The 19,521-nt window shown below is 41.4% G+C and overlaps 1 protein-coding gene across 1 annotated transcript in view; it reads left to right on the plus strand.

The window, feature by feature from the left end:
• The window catches only part of Pxn (Peroxidasin), a 32,226-nt gene that overhangs the window by 4,227 nt on the left and 8,478 nt on the right, over window positions 1-19,521 (plus strand). The window contains exons 2-5 of the mRNA XM_018102064.3: window positions 16,569-16,784; window positions 16,997-17,068; window positions 17,131-17,372; window positions 18,064-18,687. Of these exons, the coding sequence (XP_017957553.1) occupies window positions 16,569-16,784; window positions 16,997-17,068; window positions 17,131-17,372; window positions 18,064-18,687 (1,154 nt within the window). The remainder of the gene's footprint in view (window positions 1-16,568; window positions 16,785-16,996; window positions 17,069-17,130; window positions 17,373-18,063; window positions 18,688-19,521) is intronic.

Genomic DNA, 19,521 nt, shown 5'->3' on the forward strand with positions numbered 1-19,521 from the left:
ACTTGCAACTAAATGGAGGCTAGCGTGTGTGTGTGGGTGTGTGGGTGGGTGGGTGTGTATGCCACATACGCCGCCACATCAGCATCATTCATCTTCCACGCCCACACACACACACACACCCACCCACAGCTGCGGCGCCAAGGCATTTCTAGTTATCTATTTTTTTTACACTTTTTTCTAGTTAAATAAATGCACTTGATTTCATTTTGTGCTGATGCATTTAACTCGGCATATACATACATACATACATACATGGCAAATATATACATACATACATACGTGTACACTCCTCAGTTTAAGTGCTCTGTAGCCTAGGTTAAGCTGCTCAGTCATTATGCTGAGAGGTCCTGCTGAGCCGCACATAAAACGCAGATGATGCACACACATATGATATCTGTACTTGAATCAAATCTATATATGTATAAAGAGAGATAGAGAGATACATATATATGCAGAGTGTGTGTGGGAGAGAGAGGGAGAGAGCGGACAGAGTCTGTCTCTCATGCTGTTTCCATCATAACAAAAGTCGCCACACGTTGCATGCTCGGCATATTAAAAAGTTTGATTAGTGCTTGGACAATGCAGTCACATGCCACGCCCTCGCCCCCCGCCTTCCTTGCGTGATGCTCCAAAACTATTTGGCTGGCAAAAATGTTGTTGTGCCCGGCGAGCTTCTCATTTCCTTCATACTTCGTGCTGCATATTATGAAGCATATATGCGTGAGAAATGCCTTGTTCATCCTTGTTGCATGCCAGCTTCTCCTGCTGCGGCTCCTGCTGCTGCATCTGCTCCTCCACACACACACACACACACACAGTCACATCCTGCCTGCCTGTCTGGCTGTCTGTCCAGTTGACTGGCTACACAAAATATTGTATGTTATTATTAAATATGCATAAATTTCCTTTTTGCCTGCCACAGTTCACAGTTACAGTTTTTTTTGGCTTCATCTCTGCCCCTCCTCCTCCTGCTGCTGCTGTTCCTGTTGCAGTTGCATTTTCCCATTTACATTTGCTATTTATTTGCCCGTGCAAATATTGCTGCCAAAAAAGAAAGAAATGAAAAAAGAGAGAGAGGCAACGAGTTCTCTATGCGCACTGCCCTGCACAGGTGTTGACAACAAATGCGGCACAAAGGCTTACTTTGAATGCTGCGGAAAATGGCTTTTGGGCATGGCCGAAACGAGGCTAGCTTGACAGTTAGGATCTGTTGACCAAACTTGTAAGCTACCCAGTGAGCGAAAGGCTGAGGTCAGTTCACATTGAGTGAGGTATTAAAAGTGTTACAATAGTTGCTAGCAGATGGAAGGGTTGAAGAGAGGAGGGACATGAAAGGGCAATGGGAAATGGTCTTAATAAATGCACTCAATATTTGAATGAATTGTCATATACTAACAGTAAATGCAGTAAATATATGATATAATTCATTTGAAATTAAATATATAAAATAAAATAAATATATATAAATAAAGTGAGATATAATTTATTATATATTCATTTATTTATTTCTTTATTAGAGATTCCAATCAATATAAAATAAAAACTAATTTATATATAAAGCACTGACAACTCAATTGAAAGCCTTATTAATTATTAACATTAATTTCAATGCTAAGCACTGACAACTTAATTGAAAGTTTAATTAATTATGAAATTAATATACAACAGATTATAATGTTAATGGTTCTACGAATGTGTATACATTAATTGAAGGATTGCATATAAATATATCAGTTCTATCTGTCTAGGTGCTTCCTTATCACAAACTGAGATCAAATCAAAAACGAAACTAAACTAACTAACTTTTTTGTTATTCAATTCAAATTGCTCTGAGTGGATAACCAAAGCTGGAATTCATCGGAGAACAATATTTTCAATGGCATTTCAATATCAATAACAAATTGGGTTTCGTTTCAACAATTCGTAAATTTTGTTTTGGTTTATACTAAAGTTTTGACTAGCATTTGAATGCAAATCAAAAGGTGGATTCATAATGCTGCAAAAATTTCTATAATATGGAGATTTTTTTATTTCATAATGATATAAAAATTATGTAAATATGTAATATTTATATATATATTTTTTGGTATATTTAGATATGTATATATTCATAACAATACCATAATTCCTTCTCTTATTTTAGTATTTATTTATTTACATAGAATTTTTTTACTTTTTTTAAACTTTCATTCAGAGCATTTCAGCTGCGACCTTATATACTACCTCAATTGTGTCATATAAAACATACATGTTATATATGATATATGATATATGATATTTTATACGCTGTGCAGATCTCACTCTACCGCTCTCGCTCACTCTACATGTCTCCTACTCTCTTTCGCTCTCTCACACTGTTACGCCTGGTTTGACTTTTCAATTGTTCAACCTTTTTGGGATTTGCATAAAAATGAAATGAAATATGTGTATATATGTATGCGTGTGCGTGCGTGCGTGTTTGTGTGTGTGTGCCGTGGTTGACCAGTTCGAGGCTCGCAACAATGCCCAAGCTGCCAGACAATTTGTAATATGATTTGTAATTATGCAAATGAATCGAGCAGATCTGAAATGCATTAAACTGCGGCAGGCATAAAGCAAGCCACACACTCCACTCCACGCGCTGCAAGCTGCAAATATACTCAGCTGCCTGCCACATGCAGCTTATTGCCAATCACTTCGCATGCATGTTTAATTCACACCCAAAAAAAAAACGAGGCAAAGGCAGAGCCAGAGACAGAGAGAGTGGGAGAGAGAGACAGGGAGAGTGGGAGAGAGGGAGAGAGAGTGTGGGCGGGAGTCTGCTTGTCACTTTGATGTAGAAAAATCTGTTATTGATTTCGCCTGCAGCAGGATGGGGAGAGGAGGGAGATAGACAGAGGGGTAGCGGCTGTAAGCCGCATGTAAGAAGCCTTTGTCTATATCTTAACTTCGTTTTTTTTTCGCCTTGCAATTTACATTGAAAATTTCTGTACTTTCTTTATTTTATTTTTATTTTTTGCGTGTTTGCTGCGATTGCTGCAACGCTTTAACGCTGCAACAAAGTGGCATTTGCATCAGCCAGCAGGCCGCCCGCTGCCACGCCCTCGTGCTTTGTCATTTCGCATGCTCGTTAGTGCGCTGAGGAGCACGGCATGCAAAGTAGTTGCTGCGATAGCAAAGAAACAACAACAGCAACAGCAACAGCAACAGCAATGGCAACTCACAAACACATGCCACAATTTATAAGCAAAGTTATTTTTGTAGCAGTCCGTGGTTGAATAGAGACTGGGGTGGTGCAGCGGCGGTGCAGCCTGATAGCAGCAGCCCGAACATGTCAAAGTGGAGCAATCGGCATGTGACGCAGCTTCAGCTAGAGAGCGAGCAGCAGCAGCAGCAGCAGCGACTGGTCAAGCATAAAGAACAAGCAGCCCATAAGTATGCTATGGCAAACAAGCTAGAGTGGGAGGGAGAGCAAGAGAGAGAGAGAGCGAGAGAGAGAGTGAAGCCGAGTGAGGAGTAGGAGCAGCAGCAAAACGTTTGTAGCCAAAGCAAATGTGCGGCAATTGTAGTTGGCGCATTGCTGGAGATGCCATCACGGGCGCAGGTAAAGTCAACAGCAGCCGTAGAGCAAAGCCTGGGAAGAGCTGAGCAGGGATGGAGGCAAGTGAGTGGGGTATGCACGACTCAAGCATAAGCTGTAAGCAAGCAGAAGTAGTTGAAGAGAGGCCGAGTTGATTTGCTCTGAGAAAGAACTGAAATGGATTGCAAACGGGTATGACTGACTGTATAGAAGAAGAAGATGAGTAAACGGATAATTGGTTTACAGAAATTGAGTAGCTGGAAACGAGAGCACTTGAAGAACTCAACAACACAGACGAGCATAAGCGACTGCTGCATGCCCTGTGAGAAGAGGATTTCAATTAGGTTATCATTGGTATATAAAGACCTAGATATGAGTAGAGTCGGGCCAGCAAGAAACATCCCTCTGCTGATAGTTAAAGAAGAGTTTAGTTAGGCTAGTCATTGGTATATTTATATAGAAATGTACTTGAGAAGAGTTGGGTACACGAGGAATATTCTCTACTCTATCCCTCACTCTATAAGCAGAGTATTAATTCCATAACAGGAACGATATCCTTCCTCTGTCACCTAACCAATCCACCCCATTGAGCGCTCATCAAAGCAGAGTATGTGGAGGAAAAAAAATAAGAAGTATAACTGGTCTGCTCGGCCAGGCGGCAAACTAAGTAACTAAGCCAAAGTGGTGCGCCACGTAGACCGACTTGCATTCCATTTGGAAATGTGATAGACAGACGCATAATAATGTTAATGTAGAGCGCTCTGGCAGCTGACAGGAAGCGTGGCCAGGCCGGCCGGAGGGGACAACGTCTAGGAGAAGTCACAGCTCGAGTGGACAGCTGCTTGGTATGGCAATTGGCAGCGGGCAGTTGCTTCAATAGATTTGCGCTTGAGCTGCACAGTCGAGCACATGGCGTATACGTGATATTATTAATGAGAATTTTATTTTGATGCAACTAAGCGAGAGAGTGCCAGATGGAGGAAGGAGCAACTAGATGGATCGTTGGACAAACAGAGCAAATGATAATGCGGTTAGCAATGTGACTAAGATTAAGTATAGCCGGCTGAAGTTTATGGAGTGGAAGGGGAAAATGAAAAATTGAAAGAAGTGAAAGATATTGATTTCAGAAAGAGTTTGAATATGCTATGGGAACTAAGGGTGTTTGAGTTGGTCTAAAAATATTTTATATATTATATTTAATAATTAATATTTTATTTTTTTATATTACATTATTTATATTATATTCATAAATAATATTTTTTGTATATTATATTTTATATTTTATGTTTTATATTTTATATTTTATATTTTATATTTTATATTTATAGGTTTTATATTTTATATTTTATATATTATATTAAGATCTATATTTTATATTTTATATTTTAATTTTAGAGTTTATATTTTATATTTTATATTTTATATTTTATATTTTATATTTTATATTTTATATTTTATATTTTATATTTTATATTTTATATTTTATATTTTATATTTTATATTTTATGTTTTATGTTTTATATTTTATATTTTATATTTATATTTCATATTTTATATTTTATTTTCTATATTTTATATTATATGTATCTCAATTAGTATAAAAGCTTTCCCTTTAGAGTTTCCTCATGAAATTTGCAGTTGCATTGAAACGAAACGCTTATTAGATGAATTTAAAGGCTTTAATATAAAGGCTAACAATATAAAACAATGGACACATAAGCTCACACACACACACACACACATGCACCTCGGGCAACAGCTTGAAGTGCTCACACACACACATACACACATGCAATAGATTTTGCTGTTAGAATATGCCCAACAGCTTCGACGAAGTGTAAACGATAAACGAGGCGCCTTTTCCCACTGACCATGACCACCGCAACAGCAACAGCAACAACAGCAGCAACTTCATCAACAACAACAATAACTCTAAAGGGCCAACTACAATCCAACATCAACAAGAAATTCTTGTTCGCTCACACGGAATTGATATGTCGTCCTGCCTGGCCTCCACATCCTCTTCGTCCTTGTCGTCCCCCTCGCCGTCGTCGGCGTCGTGGCAGGCAGGCTGGCACCGTGTTGCACTGTTGCACTTATCTGTGTGTTGTCGCTGCGGCTACGCACAAGTGGTCACTGATGCAGCATGCCCACACCCCCGTCACACCCCCGTCACACCCCCTCGCACTATCCGTCGTTCGTTTAACCAGCGTAAATTGTTATTTTCTGTAATTATGTCCAATAAGCGACGGAGCGTAAAGTGGGCAGAGCCCCCAGCTCTCAGTTCTATTTGGCTGCCAGGCGGAAGGAAAACGTTGTCGTTAATGTTCCCATTACATATAAGCTAACCCAGTTTTAGCGGCGACATGGCATTTCCTTCCGCCGCTGCCAGCCTGTGCGTTAAATGCACCACAGCTGAAATTATAGAGGAGCATTTTGTGCAAGCCACACAAAAAGAAAAACAGCGAAATGCCTTCAATTTTGAGATTAGGGTTGAGGTTTAGCCCGAGTTCCGGCCTGGGCTCTCGAGTCTTGGGCCCGACACGCAAGAGCAGACGGGCAGCAGCCAAGCCAGAGGTAGAGCTGGGTGATGGGAGCTGGGAGGTGGGCGGGCAGTGGAAAGTTACGCCACGTGCTTTGCCAGCCAAAAATTCACTTGGAAGCATCGAAACTTGCGTTGCATAGTTCTAGTTCTAGTCTCTTCTTCTTTGCTCGTCGTCTTCTTCTTCTACTTAATTTTTTGCCTTCTGCGGAAGCTTCAGTTTGGCAGCTGAAAACCTGACAGCATACTTAATAAGAAGCAGAGGAACTTTAGTTAAATTTAGGACTGTTGAAAATTGAATGCCCTTGCATATAGATGGAAATACATATGTATATGAGAGGGTGAGAAAGAGAGGGATATAGAGGGAGTGGGAGAGATGTGCAGCGATATATTTGTGATGAGCTGCAGGCTATATATGATAGGGCAGTAACATCTAATTGCAAGAAAGCCTAAAGTAATAGGAGTAGAAGTAGTAGTAGAACTAGTAGTAGAAATAGTAGTAGAAATAGTAGTAGAAATAGTAGTAGAATAGGAGTAGAAACATTAGTGGACGCAGTAGTAGTAGTCTACCATGCGAATTAATAGTCCAAACAGTAGTAAAAATAGTAGTAGATGTAGTAGTAGAAGTCTAACATACGAAGAAGTAGTCCAAACAGTAGTAGAAGTAGTAGAAGAAGAAAAAACAGTAGACGTGGTAGTAGAAGTATTGTAGAAATAGTAGTAGAAACAGGAGAAGACGTAGAAGTGGATGTATTGTAAAAGTCGTAGTAGAAATAGTAATAAAAACAGTAGTAGATGAAGTAGTAAAAGGCAGGCAGAAGAAGTGACAGACAAAAAGCGATGCAGATAGATAGACAAACAGAGAAAGAGGCATAGAGAGAAAGAACGCGCAGATAGAGAGAGACAAACGGAGATAGAGCAGACAGACATATATGCCGTATGCTGATATAGTAGATTAACATTCAATATATGTATAGTATGTATGTATATGCTTAACAGGCTTAACAGATTTGGTAACTATATCCAAATTCCCTTTGTTAGAGCATCCATGCAGGCCGCCAGCTGCTGTCCAACAAATATTCAACTACCGCAACAGCCACTCACTCCGCACCTGCCGCTCTGCCGCGCCCTTCATTCAGTTTATTTCTTTATAAAGTATATCTGTACATTGCATTGCATTGCTCTTATCGCCGGCGGCTCAGCGGCACTTTTCAGTATTCTTAGCTGCTAATGTTTTGCGCCTCGCCCTGCCGCACGGCGATTGCCATCGACATTGCTACAGGTGTAAAACTCTCCCAGCTGAACACACACACTCATGGCTTTCCCCGTGCATGTGTGTGTGTGTGTGTGCATCTCTGTGGACACTAAGCTGCTTTGGCCAGGGCCAACAGTTTGGCAACTCGTCCATAGTTTAAGCAATGCTCCAACAACTGCGGATCCCGACTATATTTTCAGTTATAATTTTCACGTTTGCAAACGCCACACACACGAATGTGGCCAGGTGAGTGTGGGTGCTTGTCTGTGTGTGCGTGTGTGTGGGTGGGTGGTTGTATTTTTGTTGAAATAAATTTTATTTAAACTTTCGTCTCGCATTTTCGGCTATTTTCATTGCATTTTTTTTACATTTTCTCTTCTTTTTTTTTTTTGTTTTTCTTTTTTTCGCTGTGTAGCGCAGTGTAATGTGTGAAATTCAATTATATGGCAGGATTTATATGTCGAACATGGCGCCGTTTGCCGTTCGAGTTTCGAGTTGCAGCCGGTTGCAATTTTATTTGAAGAGGAGAAAATACACACACACACATGCACATGCACACATCATTACACACACATATATATGCATATATATATAAAAAATAATATGAAATCAGGCGCTCCATTCAATTGGAAACTGTTTAATATGCGTATAAAAGGCGAATATTATGCCAAGCTCTCATTGTGGAAAAACGTTTTTATTGCATTTCTTTTAATATTTTTTTTTTCTTTGTGCATGCATGCAGACATATACATATATTATTTTTATAAAAGGAAAAATTTTAATGGAAATGACAGATGAAATAGCTGAGCGTTTACATTAAATTTTTAGTTAAGATTAGGTGAAAAATGCACTGGGTTGGGGCTTTCAATAAATGAAATCTGTTTTAAATATAAATATATAATTGTATGCATTATGATTAATTAATTTGGATAAGTTCTTGCTATTGGGCAGTTTGTTTATTCCAGAGTGAATTTATATTTACATTTATATTTATTAATTTTTTGGTTGGTTATTTTTGACTGAGGTCAAGCTGTATTGAGGATGGGGATGCATAAGAGGGGTTCGCCTGATGCTTTTTGCCTAGTTTGACTTATCTAATTGACATATCGAAAGCCAGCATTAACAGACATAGCAGAGATAGTTATGCATTGTGCATTTGGAAAAATTGATGTTAAAATTGTTTTGGTCAAGCTCCGTATAAACTACATTAATTTGGCTTTGACCTGAATTTGGACAAATATTCGGTTCTATTTGGTTTTTTATTTAGCCTTCAACAACGAGGTAAACCCAAATTGTGGTATGCAAAAGCTTGTAGAAGCAAATAGATTTTGGAGCTGTACAGACTAAGCTAAGCGAAACGAGTGCAATTCCAAATAGTTGGGAACAAAGAATTTTATGCATGCTGCAACTCGAAAGGCAATTACCCAAAGTGCTCTAAGTACCTAGGAAATAGGAAAATGGACACAATTACATTAACACAGGTGTGTCTGTCTCTCCGTGTGTGTAGGTGTGTGTGCGTGTTTGTTTGTGTGAGTTAAGTAAGCAAATCAAATTGAATACAAGCTGCAGCTCAAAACTAAGCCCAGAGACTGTGGACTAGTTTGGAATTTGAGCAGCTGCACACTGAGAGAAATTCTGTCTAAGTTCTGTCAGTCAGGCTAAGAGGTAACCGAGTGACAAAGTGACTGCCTGACTGACAGCCGCAACTTTTGCACAGGCAAACAATGTCAAGCAGCGTCAAGAGGCGGGGTCAGCGGGTCGCTGCAGCTTGCAGTTGGCTTTGTTTAATAATAATAAAAGGCTGGCTTACAAAAATAAAATACATTGTGGGCAGATAAGAGCTGAGCTCTAGAACGAGGTATATGCACACACACTCACACACACACACAGAGTCATACACCTGTCTGGCGCACAAGTATGCAACACGAGCTGCAGCTGCAGTTGGCAATTGTCATGAGTCTTCGTTTGACTATCGCCTGTCGGCCAGCAATCACCCGGGCAACCACCAGCAGGGCTCAGCTTGTGTTGGCATGATGCAAATGCCATTGCTGTTGGGTTATTATTGTTATGGCTATGATTGCCTATGCATAAATGTTAACAGGGCATGCCAGACTTTCATTTTCAACTAGATTGTAGTTGAAAATTCAAATTTTGCATGTAAGTGTGGCTGCCTATCGATAAGTGATTTTAGTCAAAAATTCGTGCAACACACTATTATAAAATGGTCACACTGCTGCGATTCGCTTGCTAATCAGAGTTTTTATGTATTTTCGTTATTATTGCTGCATTATAGCAATATAAATTTTGTTTTAATTGTCCGCGGTATCTTATAGTCTTGCACACGCAATTAGTCTGCTTGTTATATATGCTTTTATTGCTGTTGTTGTTGCTGCAGCTTGTTATTTGAGTGTTTGTAAGCCATGTTATGACAATAATGTGCGATGTCTGCGTGTACGTGTGTGTCTGTGTGTGCGTGTGTGTGTGTGTTCGGGCTGTGTGTCGTGTGCCAAGCCAAAGTTAAATCTTGTTTTTATTGTCACATTTGCCATAAAGGCAGCCTGGGGAAAAGTAACACGGAGAAGGCGCGTCATAAGAGGCTGCCTAAGCCGATGAGTCTGTGTGTGTGTGCGTGTGCCACTGTGTGTACGGGTATGTATGTGTGTGTGTGCGCGCGTGTGGGTGAGCTGCGTGTAAGCCAGACAAATCATAATCAGAGACAACAGCAGAGGCGGCTGCAACGTAGCCAACGACAACAACCGCCATGGCAAATTCACCTTAACAACAAGAACATGTGCCGTGGCTTAGATGGGCGGCTGGGGGCGACGTGCCACGCCCAGCTAACGATCGTATCGTAAGGGGATGCCAGGGGGAGTGGATGTGAAGGCAGCGTGCTGCAGCCGGGGCAAATAAAAAGCGCATATTTATCAGTTTTTATGTTGCATACTTCGCGGCACAGCAAAGCGAAAGATAAATGCATGCAGCACACAGACACACACGTCTCCATGTGTGTGTGTGTGTGCAGCAGCATAAAGAAAATAATGAAAGCCGTTGCATACACAGCTTTAATGATAAAACTAACAGCAGCTGCTCGTAAGCCAAGACGTTAGATTTCGCAGCCAACTGACTTTTATATCTAAATAGTCTCGGTGAACGGGATGTGCTTAAGCATTAAGGCTGTCAAATCCATAGCTTCGTTGGCAGCTGGCAGCTGGTATGCTCTATATATACGTAGCATGCATATATAATGCTATTAAGAAATTTCAGAGCGTAACTGAGCGAGGCTCAGTGGGATTTAGAATTGAATGTTTGATATGCGAGTATAGAGGAAAACTAACTTAGCAGCCAAAATTTATAGCTAAATGCCAATATATCGCACTCTATATAGTCCTTCCTATCTCTCTCTCTCTCTCTCTCTCTCTCTCTCTCTCTCTCTCTCTCTCTCTCTCTCTCTCTCTCTCTCTCTCTCTCTCTCTCTCTCTCTCTCTCTCTCTCTCTCTCTCTCTGTAGTTCTGTTGTCATAATCAATCGGTTAATTAAGTGATTCTCACTAATCTTGCTCTGAGACCCTTTGCTAATTGTATCCTAATTGTATTTTAACCTCATCCCCCCTCTAATTATCTGCCTCTCTCTACCTCCCACTCGCCACTCCCCATTGCCATAATTCACTAATTTACTTGCTGTGGTTTCGTCTCACTTATTTTGACAACTAATTGATATCAAATTTGTTAGACCGCCTAAATAGTTTAACGCTCGCTGCGCAAGCGACACGTTTCACTAACTGAAGCCACGCCCACAGCTGTGCATAATGGGCGTGGCATTGGCTCAAACAACAATAGTTGCTGGCTCGGTTAACCGTTAGCTGCACATTGATAATTGTTTTCCATAGAATTTACTGTCTGGCTGTGGTTCGGGACATGACGCTTGGCTTTAGTTCTCGGGGTGAACCATAAATTCTCTGCATGGACATCAAAGCGTATACGTAACAATTGCAGCAGTGCATGCATGTGTGCGTGTGCGTGTGTGATTGGTTGAGTGTATGAGTGTGCGTGTGTGTGCATGCATGCGTGAATAGACAAACATATTCGAACAAGCAATGCTTTTGTCAATAATATGCATTAATTAAGTGCAGACACAGATGCCTGATAGACAGCCCGGTCCAGGGCCAGGGTGGGGCAGGGCAGGGCAGGGCAGTGCTCGGATGGGGCGCTGGCCAGGGAAACGGATATGCTATCCAACATGGCGTATGCGTGTTTTGTGTGTACGCACGCATAAATTTAATTAGAATTTCGAAACAGGCGACGGGCAAAAAACAAACATGTTATTATCAAAGTCACTTTGAAGAGCAGTCAACAAAAAAGAGCGAGACAGAGAACAGGAAAAAGTATGTAATTTCCTTGCACAGGATCTGCTGGCGCATATCCTGCCTAGGCGGCGCTCGATGGACTTAAGTGCGACAGCCTGCTGATTGAAATGATGCTCTGGAACGGCTGTGGAACAGGCCGCCCCGCTGGTTTTATGTGCCCTCGGTGGAGCCAGCTATTTGTGCAGCCTTTGAGCAGTCCTTTGAGTATGTCCTTTTCTTTTTTTAGCCTCGGCTGCCTCTGCAGCTCGACAAATAGTTGCGCAACTGACACGCAACTATGCCGCCTGCAACTGGCACAGACGCACACACAAAGTTAGTTTTGTGAAGTAGGGCGAGGCTGGGACAGGGGAGGAGGAGCTGCTGACTAGGCTCAGAAACAGGACTCACGCTCCTTTGTGTGTGCATTGAGTGGACCATCGTTTGTCACACGTCCAAAAGAGCGTTGCAAGCAGCTTCAACTTGCTGGACACGAAGAGGGCCCAAAGGGCAGGAAGAGCCAACTGCGGCGGCTGAGTGGGCGCAACAGCGCAAAGAAATCTGTGTACAGTGGGCTTAGAGCTTAAGCCTAAGACAAAAGTAAATAGAGCAAGTGGAATAGCCAAACTGAAAGAAGACATGTGCGAAAGTTGGCAAGAGACAAGGTGGAGAGTTCTTAAATCCGTATCAGATTTAATCTAGATATTTTAAAACCTAACACAAAAATGAAACTATGGCTGGAAAAGAAGAAAGGCAAGAAATGCTGGCTTGAAAAGTAGTTTAGAGTTTATACAGAAATGAAGGAACTGTAAATAATATTTACTATGCAAAAATGAGCATTAAAAAAATTATTTACTTAATAAACATATTACAGAGCTGTAAACTATGTATGTACTATTTTTAATTCATAGGGAATTTTCGAGGCTTTCTTGAACCCATTGAAAATGGGTTTTGTTTTTAAATCTATTTTATTTTTTACTTTACTTTATTTTATTTTATTTAATTTTATTTTATTTTTATTTTACTTTACTTTACTTTATTTTATTTTATTTTATTTTATTTTATTTTATTTTATATATTTTTTTTTATTTTATTTTATATATTTTATTTTATTTTTTAATTTTTACTAATTGATAAAGCCAAATTTCTTTTATCTATATTTTATTTTTCTTACATTTATCTTCCCAAATAAAACAATATATCTTCTGCTCTGCCCAATAATTTGTTAGCCCTCACACACTCACGCACACTCACTCACTCTCGCTCTCTCACTCTCTCTCCCTCTCTAACTAAAGTCCAGTCAACTTCCGTGGCAGAGTCAGTGAATCTATTCCAATTCGATCTACTGTCTCTCTCATTCTATTTACATGGCTTATCCATTCGTATGGCCTACTTCTATCTGGCACTATATCACTCAGGCTGCTGTCACTTGCGGAGTTGCCATTCGGTGCACCACTCCAGCGCGAGAGCTGCACTGGCTGTCGCCGGGGTGGCTAATGGAGTTGCAAAGCGCAGAGTTGGGTCAAATGTGGATCAAGCCTGGAGGCAGCTGCATGTGTGCACCGCAAAGGCTGGCATTGCCAGCATGTGCAGGATATGCACAGCCCAACTTACAAATCGTTGTCCTTGTTGCAATGCAAACTACCTTCCAGCTTACACACCCACCCGGCCAGCCGGCTACCCCTCCAGCCAGCCACCCATCCAACCAGCCGTCCAACCACCCAGGCTATGTGGTTGCCAAAGTGGTGGCATACAGAAGCAACCCGAGGGCTTGTTTCTTTTCACAGGAATCGACCTGGCCGGGTCCGGGTCTGGGTCCGGGTCCGGGTCTGGGCTCGGGTTCGAGTCTGGCTCCCGTGGCCAAGCAGCGGCGTCAACGTTGACAGCGGCAGCGCTGCCAGCGCCTTTGTTTATGTGCCAACATTTGGGCGCTGCATGCATGTATGTATGTGTGGCTGTGGCTGTTGTTGTTGTTGTTGATGCCCTCAAGCTGTACGTGTGAGTGGTTTTAGTGTTGTTCTGGATTTTTAAGTTGTTTTCGTTGTCGTGCGTTGTTTGTGCTGTTTTTTTGTTTTTTGTTTTTGTTGTTGGCTCGTCTTTAGTTGCACACACACACACATACACACACAGCCTTTCACACACATGGAACATATGCACTTAACCAACAACAACACAAACACACACACACACACACACACGCACTGAACGCTGACACCAATTAGGGTTAGCTGCTGTTGCTGCTACAACTTGTTGTTGTTGTTGCTGTTGCTGTTGCACTTCGTGTGTTGCATGTTTACAGTAGCCACAAAACATAATTTTTGTTTAGACAACTCCGCCAAAACGAGGACTAAACTGTGGCTTCGCCTCCAGTTACTGCTCCAGCAGCAGCTCCTGTGCCATAATTATCGCTGCCAAGCCAACCACAACAACAACAGCAACAACTGCGACAGCAACAACTGCGACAGCAACAACGATCAGAGCGTTGGGTGCAGCTATGGCTAACGGTAACTGAATCTGGCCAAAGCACATGAGCATATACCACAGCTCGGCAGCGCAGCGTTGCCAGATGGGCATAATTTGTATGGCTAATATTTATGTGGAGCAGCATGTGGCTGTGGATACCCTGTAATAAGAAGCAAGTTGCAATTTAATTATGCATTTGAGACTTTGATTAAATTGTAGACAAATGCATATTATTAGTTATTGTGTGTAATTAAGAAGCAGAAAATATTTGAGTTATGAAAATTATTACAGAAAATTACAGAAATATATAAATATATTCCCAGCCAGTCTTATAACACATTCTTCATGGTTCATATCAATATTAAATAATTCACTTATACATTTCTGTATGTAAATTCAATAAGGTATGATCATATCTAAAGTAATTCCTTTTAGCTTCAATCTAAAAATATGTTTTTTTTGCTCTTTCTATAAAAAATATTCTCTTCATATGACGTATTTGTAAAGAAAACGACATAATCCAAGTATAAGCTAGGTAAAGAATAATGCATGCCTTGAGTAAGGGTAGAGTATAATATAGTATAGTTGACTATAGAACCATGGAGTATCCTAGATTACAGCGTATGTACAGTCAGATATGCCTCAAGGTTTTCTCATTTGCAATTGCCTTTTTTGTTACCGTTGTTGCTGCTGTTGTTGCTGCTGCTGTTGCTGTTGCTGCTGCTGCTGTTGTTGTTGCCGCATTGAATTTGCACCCTAACGAGTTGTTGCTGCTGCTCAACTTACAGCCCCGGCTGTTATTGTTGTTTGCAGCGCAAACTCCAAGAGTTGATTAGAAAGTTTTTTCAGCTGCTGTTGCTGCGGCTGTTGGTGCTGCTGCTGTTGCTGCTGTTGCTGCTGCTGTTGTCGTTAGCTTTGCCGCGCAGCTCACTTGTTTCCATTAGGCGGGAAGTTTAGAAGAGTTCGCGAAACGCGCGCACATATGTATGTGGGAGATCCGTTTCTGTGTTAGTTCACATCTCTCTGTCCCCATATATACATATACATATATGAATATATATGTACATATGTATGTGTGTGTAACTGTTGTTGTGCTTGCGGCTTATCGCTTGGCTGCGCTGTCGCTAAGCATAAAAACTATGGCGCATACAACTTTTCCTAATTAATTTTTAATGTCTGTAAAATGTTCTCTAAATGAGTATTTACGTTTGCCTTTGATAAAAACAGGGGAAGCCACAAAACTGATTATGAAGCCAGCCTCCAGAGGCTCTCAGATTGTTGTGTGCTCTATATGGCTGGCGTCGTCAACAAGTTTATGCATCACATTTAATATGCTCAAAATGTTATTATCATGCGTATGTGATTACAAAGTGTTGAGCTTATTTATTATTGCGGGCGGGGCGTGGCGTGGCGTGGCTGAGACAGAGCTGAGCTCATATGGGAAGCACAATTTTATATGAAGTCTGCAGGCTGATTGGCTTCAAATATTTCAATAAAATGTATATATAGAATTAATTTATTTATAATAAAGCAATAGAATATTATGGATGCATGGCAGGTGGGTAAGACAGCTTTATTCGGTTTGCTGGCCTCTGTTTGATATCTCTTTATCAATAAATTATTATTACCCTATAAATTCTGGCTGCCTTCCATCAAACGTAGCCACAGCTCTGTCTCTCTTAGAAGAGCTTCATTCATCGTTCTCATCTTTATTCCCAACCACTCCATTCCAGTGTCCTGCAGCGCTTTGCCATAATGCATTCCACTCAATATAAGCATGAGCCATTATTCCAAACCCTTTGATTTCCTCTGCTCACTCGAGTTATTGATTTTTGTTTGGCTTTTGCTTTATAAGCGCATTGACAGGCGCAACCCAATCAGTGCCTAATTATAGCAATACCTCAAGGATACTTCACTCAGCATCTAGATTTAGCTGCTGGGCAAAGGCCACAAGAATCTGTTATTAGTTCGAGTATTTCTAGACCCGCAGTTAGCTAAACTGCAACTAAAACACGTTCTAAGGCTGAATTTATTTTGCCGTTTCGTTATTTTCGTCTTGCTTTTTCTGCCCGAAATTTATTGTTGAGTTTTGCAGTATTTGTGCCACGCCCTTAACTGTTGATTGTGTGCTCAAGTAACGCACTAATTGCAGATGGCAATTGTTGAACCCACACACACACACACACACAGATTTGCTGGCACTGACACATGTCCGTGCAGGACACAATTTGCCGCAAATTGCGGCAAGCAAAATGGAATTTGCAAAATGTGGATTGTCCACCTCCGTGGCAAATTCCCATTCAGCTCCATTATAGAGCGAACTCACACGACCCAAACTAAGCGTTGCCATTCCCCTTTCATCGATTCCCTTTTGCCGTTTCGCCTTTGTCTCATTGCTGTCATTTTGCAGAGATTTGCGCTTCAATCAGTTTGAGAAGCTGCCGAGCAATGCATTCAACGGACTTGGCCAGCTGAAGACGCTCTTCCTCAATGACAACCGGCTGGCTGATGTGGAGCAGGATGCCTTCAAGGGCTTGACAGCGTTGCGGTTTCTCTATTTGAACAAGAATGCTTTAAGCCGCTTACCCGCCGGCGTCTTTCAGCATTTGCCAAGATTGGAGGCACTGTAAGTACAAGCACATTGACACACATACGCACACGCACACACACACACACGCACACACTATTTACACACTTTACGATTTCCATTTCGCATTGAGTTCAAGTTTAATTAAAAGAAACGCGCATACGCCACGTTGACTGCATTGCATTTCTCTCTCTCTCTCTCTCTCTCTCTCTCTCTGCTGCTCTTTGGCTTTCTCTTATCTCAATATTTAGGTACCTGGAAGACAATAACATTTGGCAACTGCCCGCCGGTCTCTTTGACAATCTGCCCCACTTGAATCGACTGTAAGTTCTCAATGCTTTTGCCTGAATGGCTGGCCAAACTATTTGCCCTGTGTCGCCCGCAGCTCCCTGCACAACAACAAGCTGGTGAATCTACCTTTGGATGTGTTCAACAAATTGCATAGCCTGAAGCGTTTGCGTTTGGATGGCAACCCGATTGATTGCGATTGCGGCGTCTATTCGCTCTGGCGTCGCTGGCATCTGGATGCACAGCGTCAGCTGCTGACCATCACGCTGAACTGCGACCAGCCCGCAGCACTGCAGCGACAGAGCTTTGCCAGCCTCACCGAGCTGCATTTCAAGTGTGGTAAGTGACAGCAGCAGCAGCAGCAGTAGATGTGGCAGCAGCAGTAGCTGTGGCAGCAGCTGCAGCTGTTGCAAGTGTCAGCTAGTTAGAGTTGCCAACTGCAAATTAATGCTGATATTTAGTTGATATAAACAATATTTACAATGGGTGCAAAGGGTTCTGGGCAAATTAATCAACTTTTTGCTGACATGCTTAATTTCCCTTTCACTGCTGATGACAGCTTTAAGCTGAGGCGTCGAGCTTTAAAGCTCCTTGGGAATTTGAATGTATGAAGCAATCGAGTTAGCTAGAGTTAAGTCAGAATAAGCAGCTTTATAGCTGCTGAAAGCACAGTGTTAATTGAAAGCTTATATATAGAGTATATATAAAGCTCATATATAGAAACCCAATGGGATAATACAAATAAAACTAAACTATTATCACCTCACTTTCCATTGTCAATAATTTAATTTTATTTAATTTTTTAGCTTTTTAATAAACTTTGAAAGCAATTTCCCGCTAGAAGCTAATAATAATATTAACAGCAAAAAAGACTTTATATATACATTCTATTAATGAGTTTTATTTACCTAGTAAATCTGATATCTAAATTTACAACAACTTTTGCCCACTTCCAAATCAAATGCAATTTGATTATAATAAATCTAAAAAAAAAAAAAATGTTATCAACTTCTCATCCTCGCCAACATAGTCAAACCGCAATTGGTGTCTGGGCCCGAGGATATGCGCGTTTATCAGGGCGACACTGTGACCATGCCCTGCGAGGTGGTGGGCGAGCCCAAGCCGGAGCTCATCTGGATGCACGGCACTAACGAGATCGGTGTGGAGCAGGCGCCGCGCATGCAGGTGCTGGAGAACGGGGCGCTGCGCATCAATTTCGTTGAGCCGAATGACGTGGGCATCTACGAGTGCATGGCGCGCAATGAGATGGGCGAGATCAAATCGCAGCCGGTGCGAATGCTGGTTAGCCAGGCCGACAACAGTTTGGACAGTCACGTGGAGCAGCAGGCGTGGAATGCTGTCGATGCGACACCAGCCGCGCCCACATTCGTACGCAAGCCAGTGGACCAAATTGTCGCACTGCATGGATCCGGGCACGTGCTGCTCGACTGTGTTGCCCGCGGCTGGCCACAGCCAGACATACAATGGTTCGTCAATGGCCGCCAGCTGGCCCAGTCCACGTCAACTCTCCAATTGCAGGCCAATGGCAGCCTCGTCCTGCTCGAGCCCAGCCAGCTGACAGCGGGCACGTATCGCTGTGAGGCCCACAATCGTCTGGGCAGTGTCCAAGCAACCGCCCACATTGAAGTCAAGGGTGAGTAGTAGTTGACCCTCCTACACACACACACACACACACACACTCTCCCTCTCTCTCTCTCTCTCCCTCCCTTTCTCGGTCTGTCTGTTTGTAATGCATCCAGTTGGGCTCTCACATTTAGTTCGAACTGTCGCGTTTAACACAATTTGCAGTCGATTTAATTTGTATCGCGTTGCCCGTTTTATAAATCCGCAACGTTTCGTTTGTAACTTTGTTATGGAGTCTCGGTTTGGCCATTCGATCAGCGGCTTGATTTAACTCAGCTTCCATTTATACACACTGCAAGTGTTTTTATTGCAATCCAAATGGCCAAAGCTTAAGATTAATTGGTTGGAAAAAATGCAGTTTTTTCTTGTTTTTTCGCTCTATTTGAAATCCGCCTGGTTTATTCCTATTTTGCAATAAGTTTTATGGGCTCTGCTTTAGTTTGTATTTTGTTTTTCCCACTCGTAGTGTTGGCTATGTTATTTATGTATATTTGCTGTTGATTGGAGTTAGGCTTAATAGAAATGCATATATGCCCAAATTTTAGAAACAAGAGAGGAATACGAGCCATAAACAAATTGTTTTCCATAAAAATAATAATTTGTTTTGGTTTGGGTTTAGAAGCTTTAAAGCAGATGTATCAAAATTTTTAGTTAGATTTTTCGTCCTTCACTTATTTTATTCAATTTTACAATAAATATAATATGATATAAATATATACATAGTATTTTGGTAAGGGCATTATTCAATAGGCTATTGTGGAGTTTTAGGTTTGGCAATGCATTTTAGTTATTTTTTTTTTATAAATTTCGTATTGTAAGCCATGATTTATTTCAAAGCTCAGTT

This window comes from Drosophila navojoa, chromosome 4, assembly GCF_054131105.1.
Source record: "Drosophila navojoa isolate 15081-1374.11 chromosome 4, UAZ_NAV_1.0, whole genome shotgun sequence".
Lineage (NCBI taxonomy): Eukaryota > Metazoa > Arthropoda > Insecta > Diptera > Drosophilidae > Drosophila > Drosophila navojoa.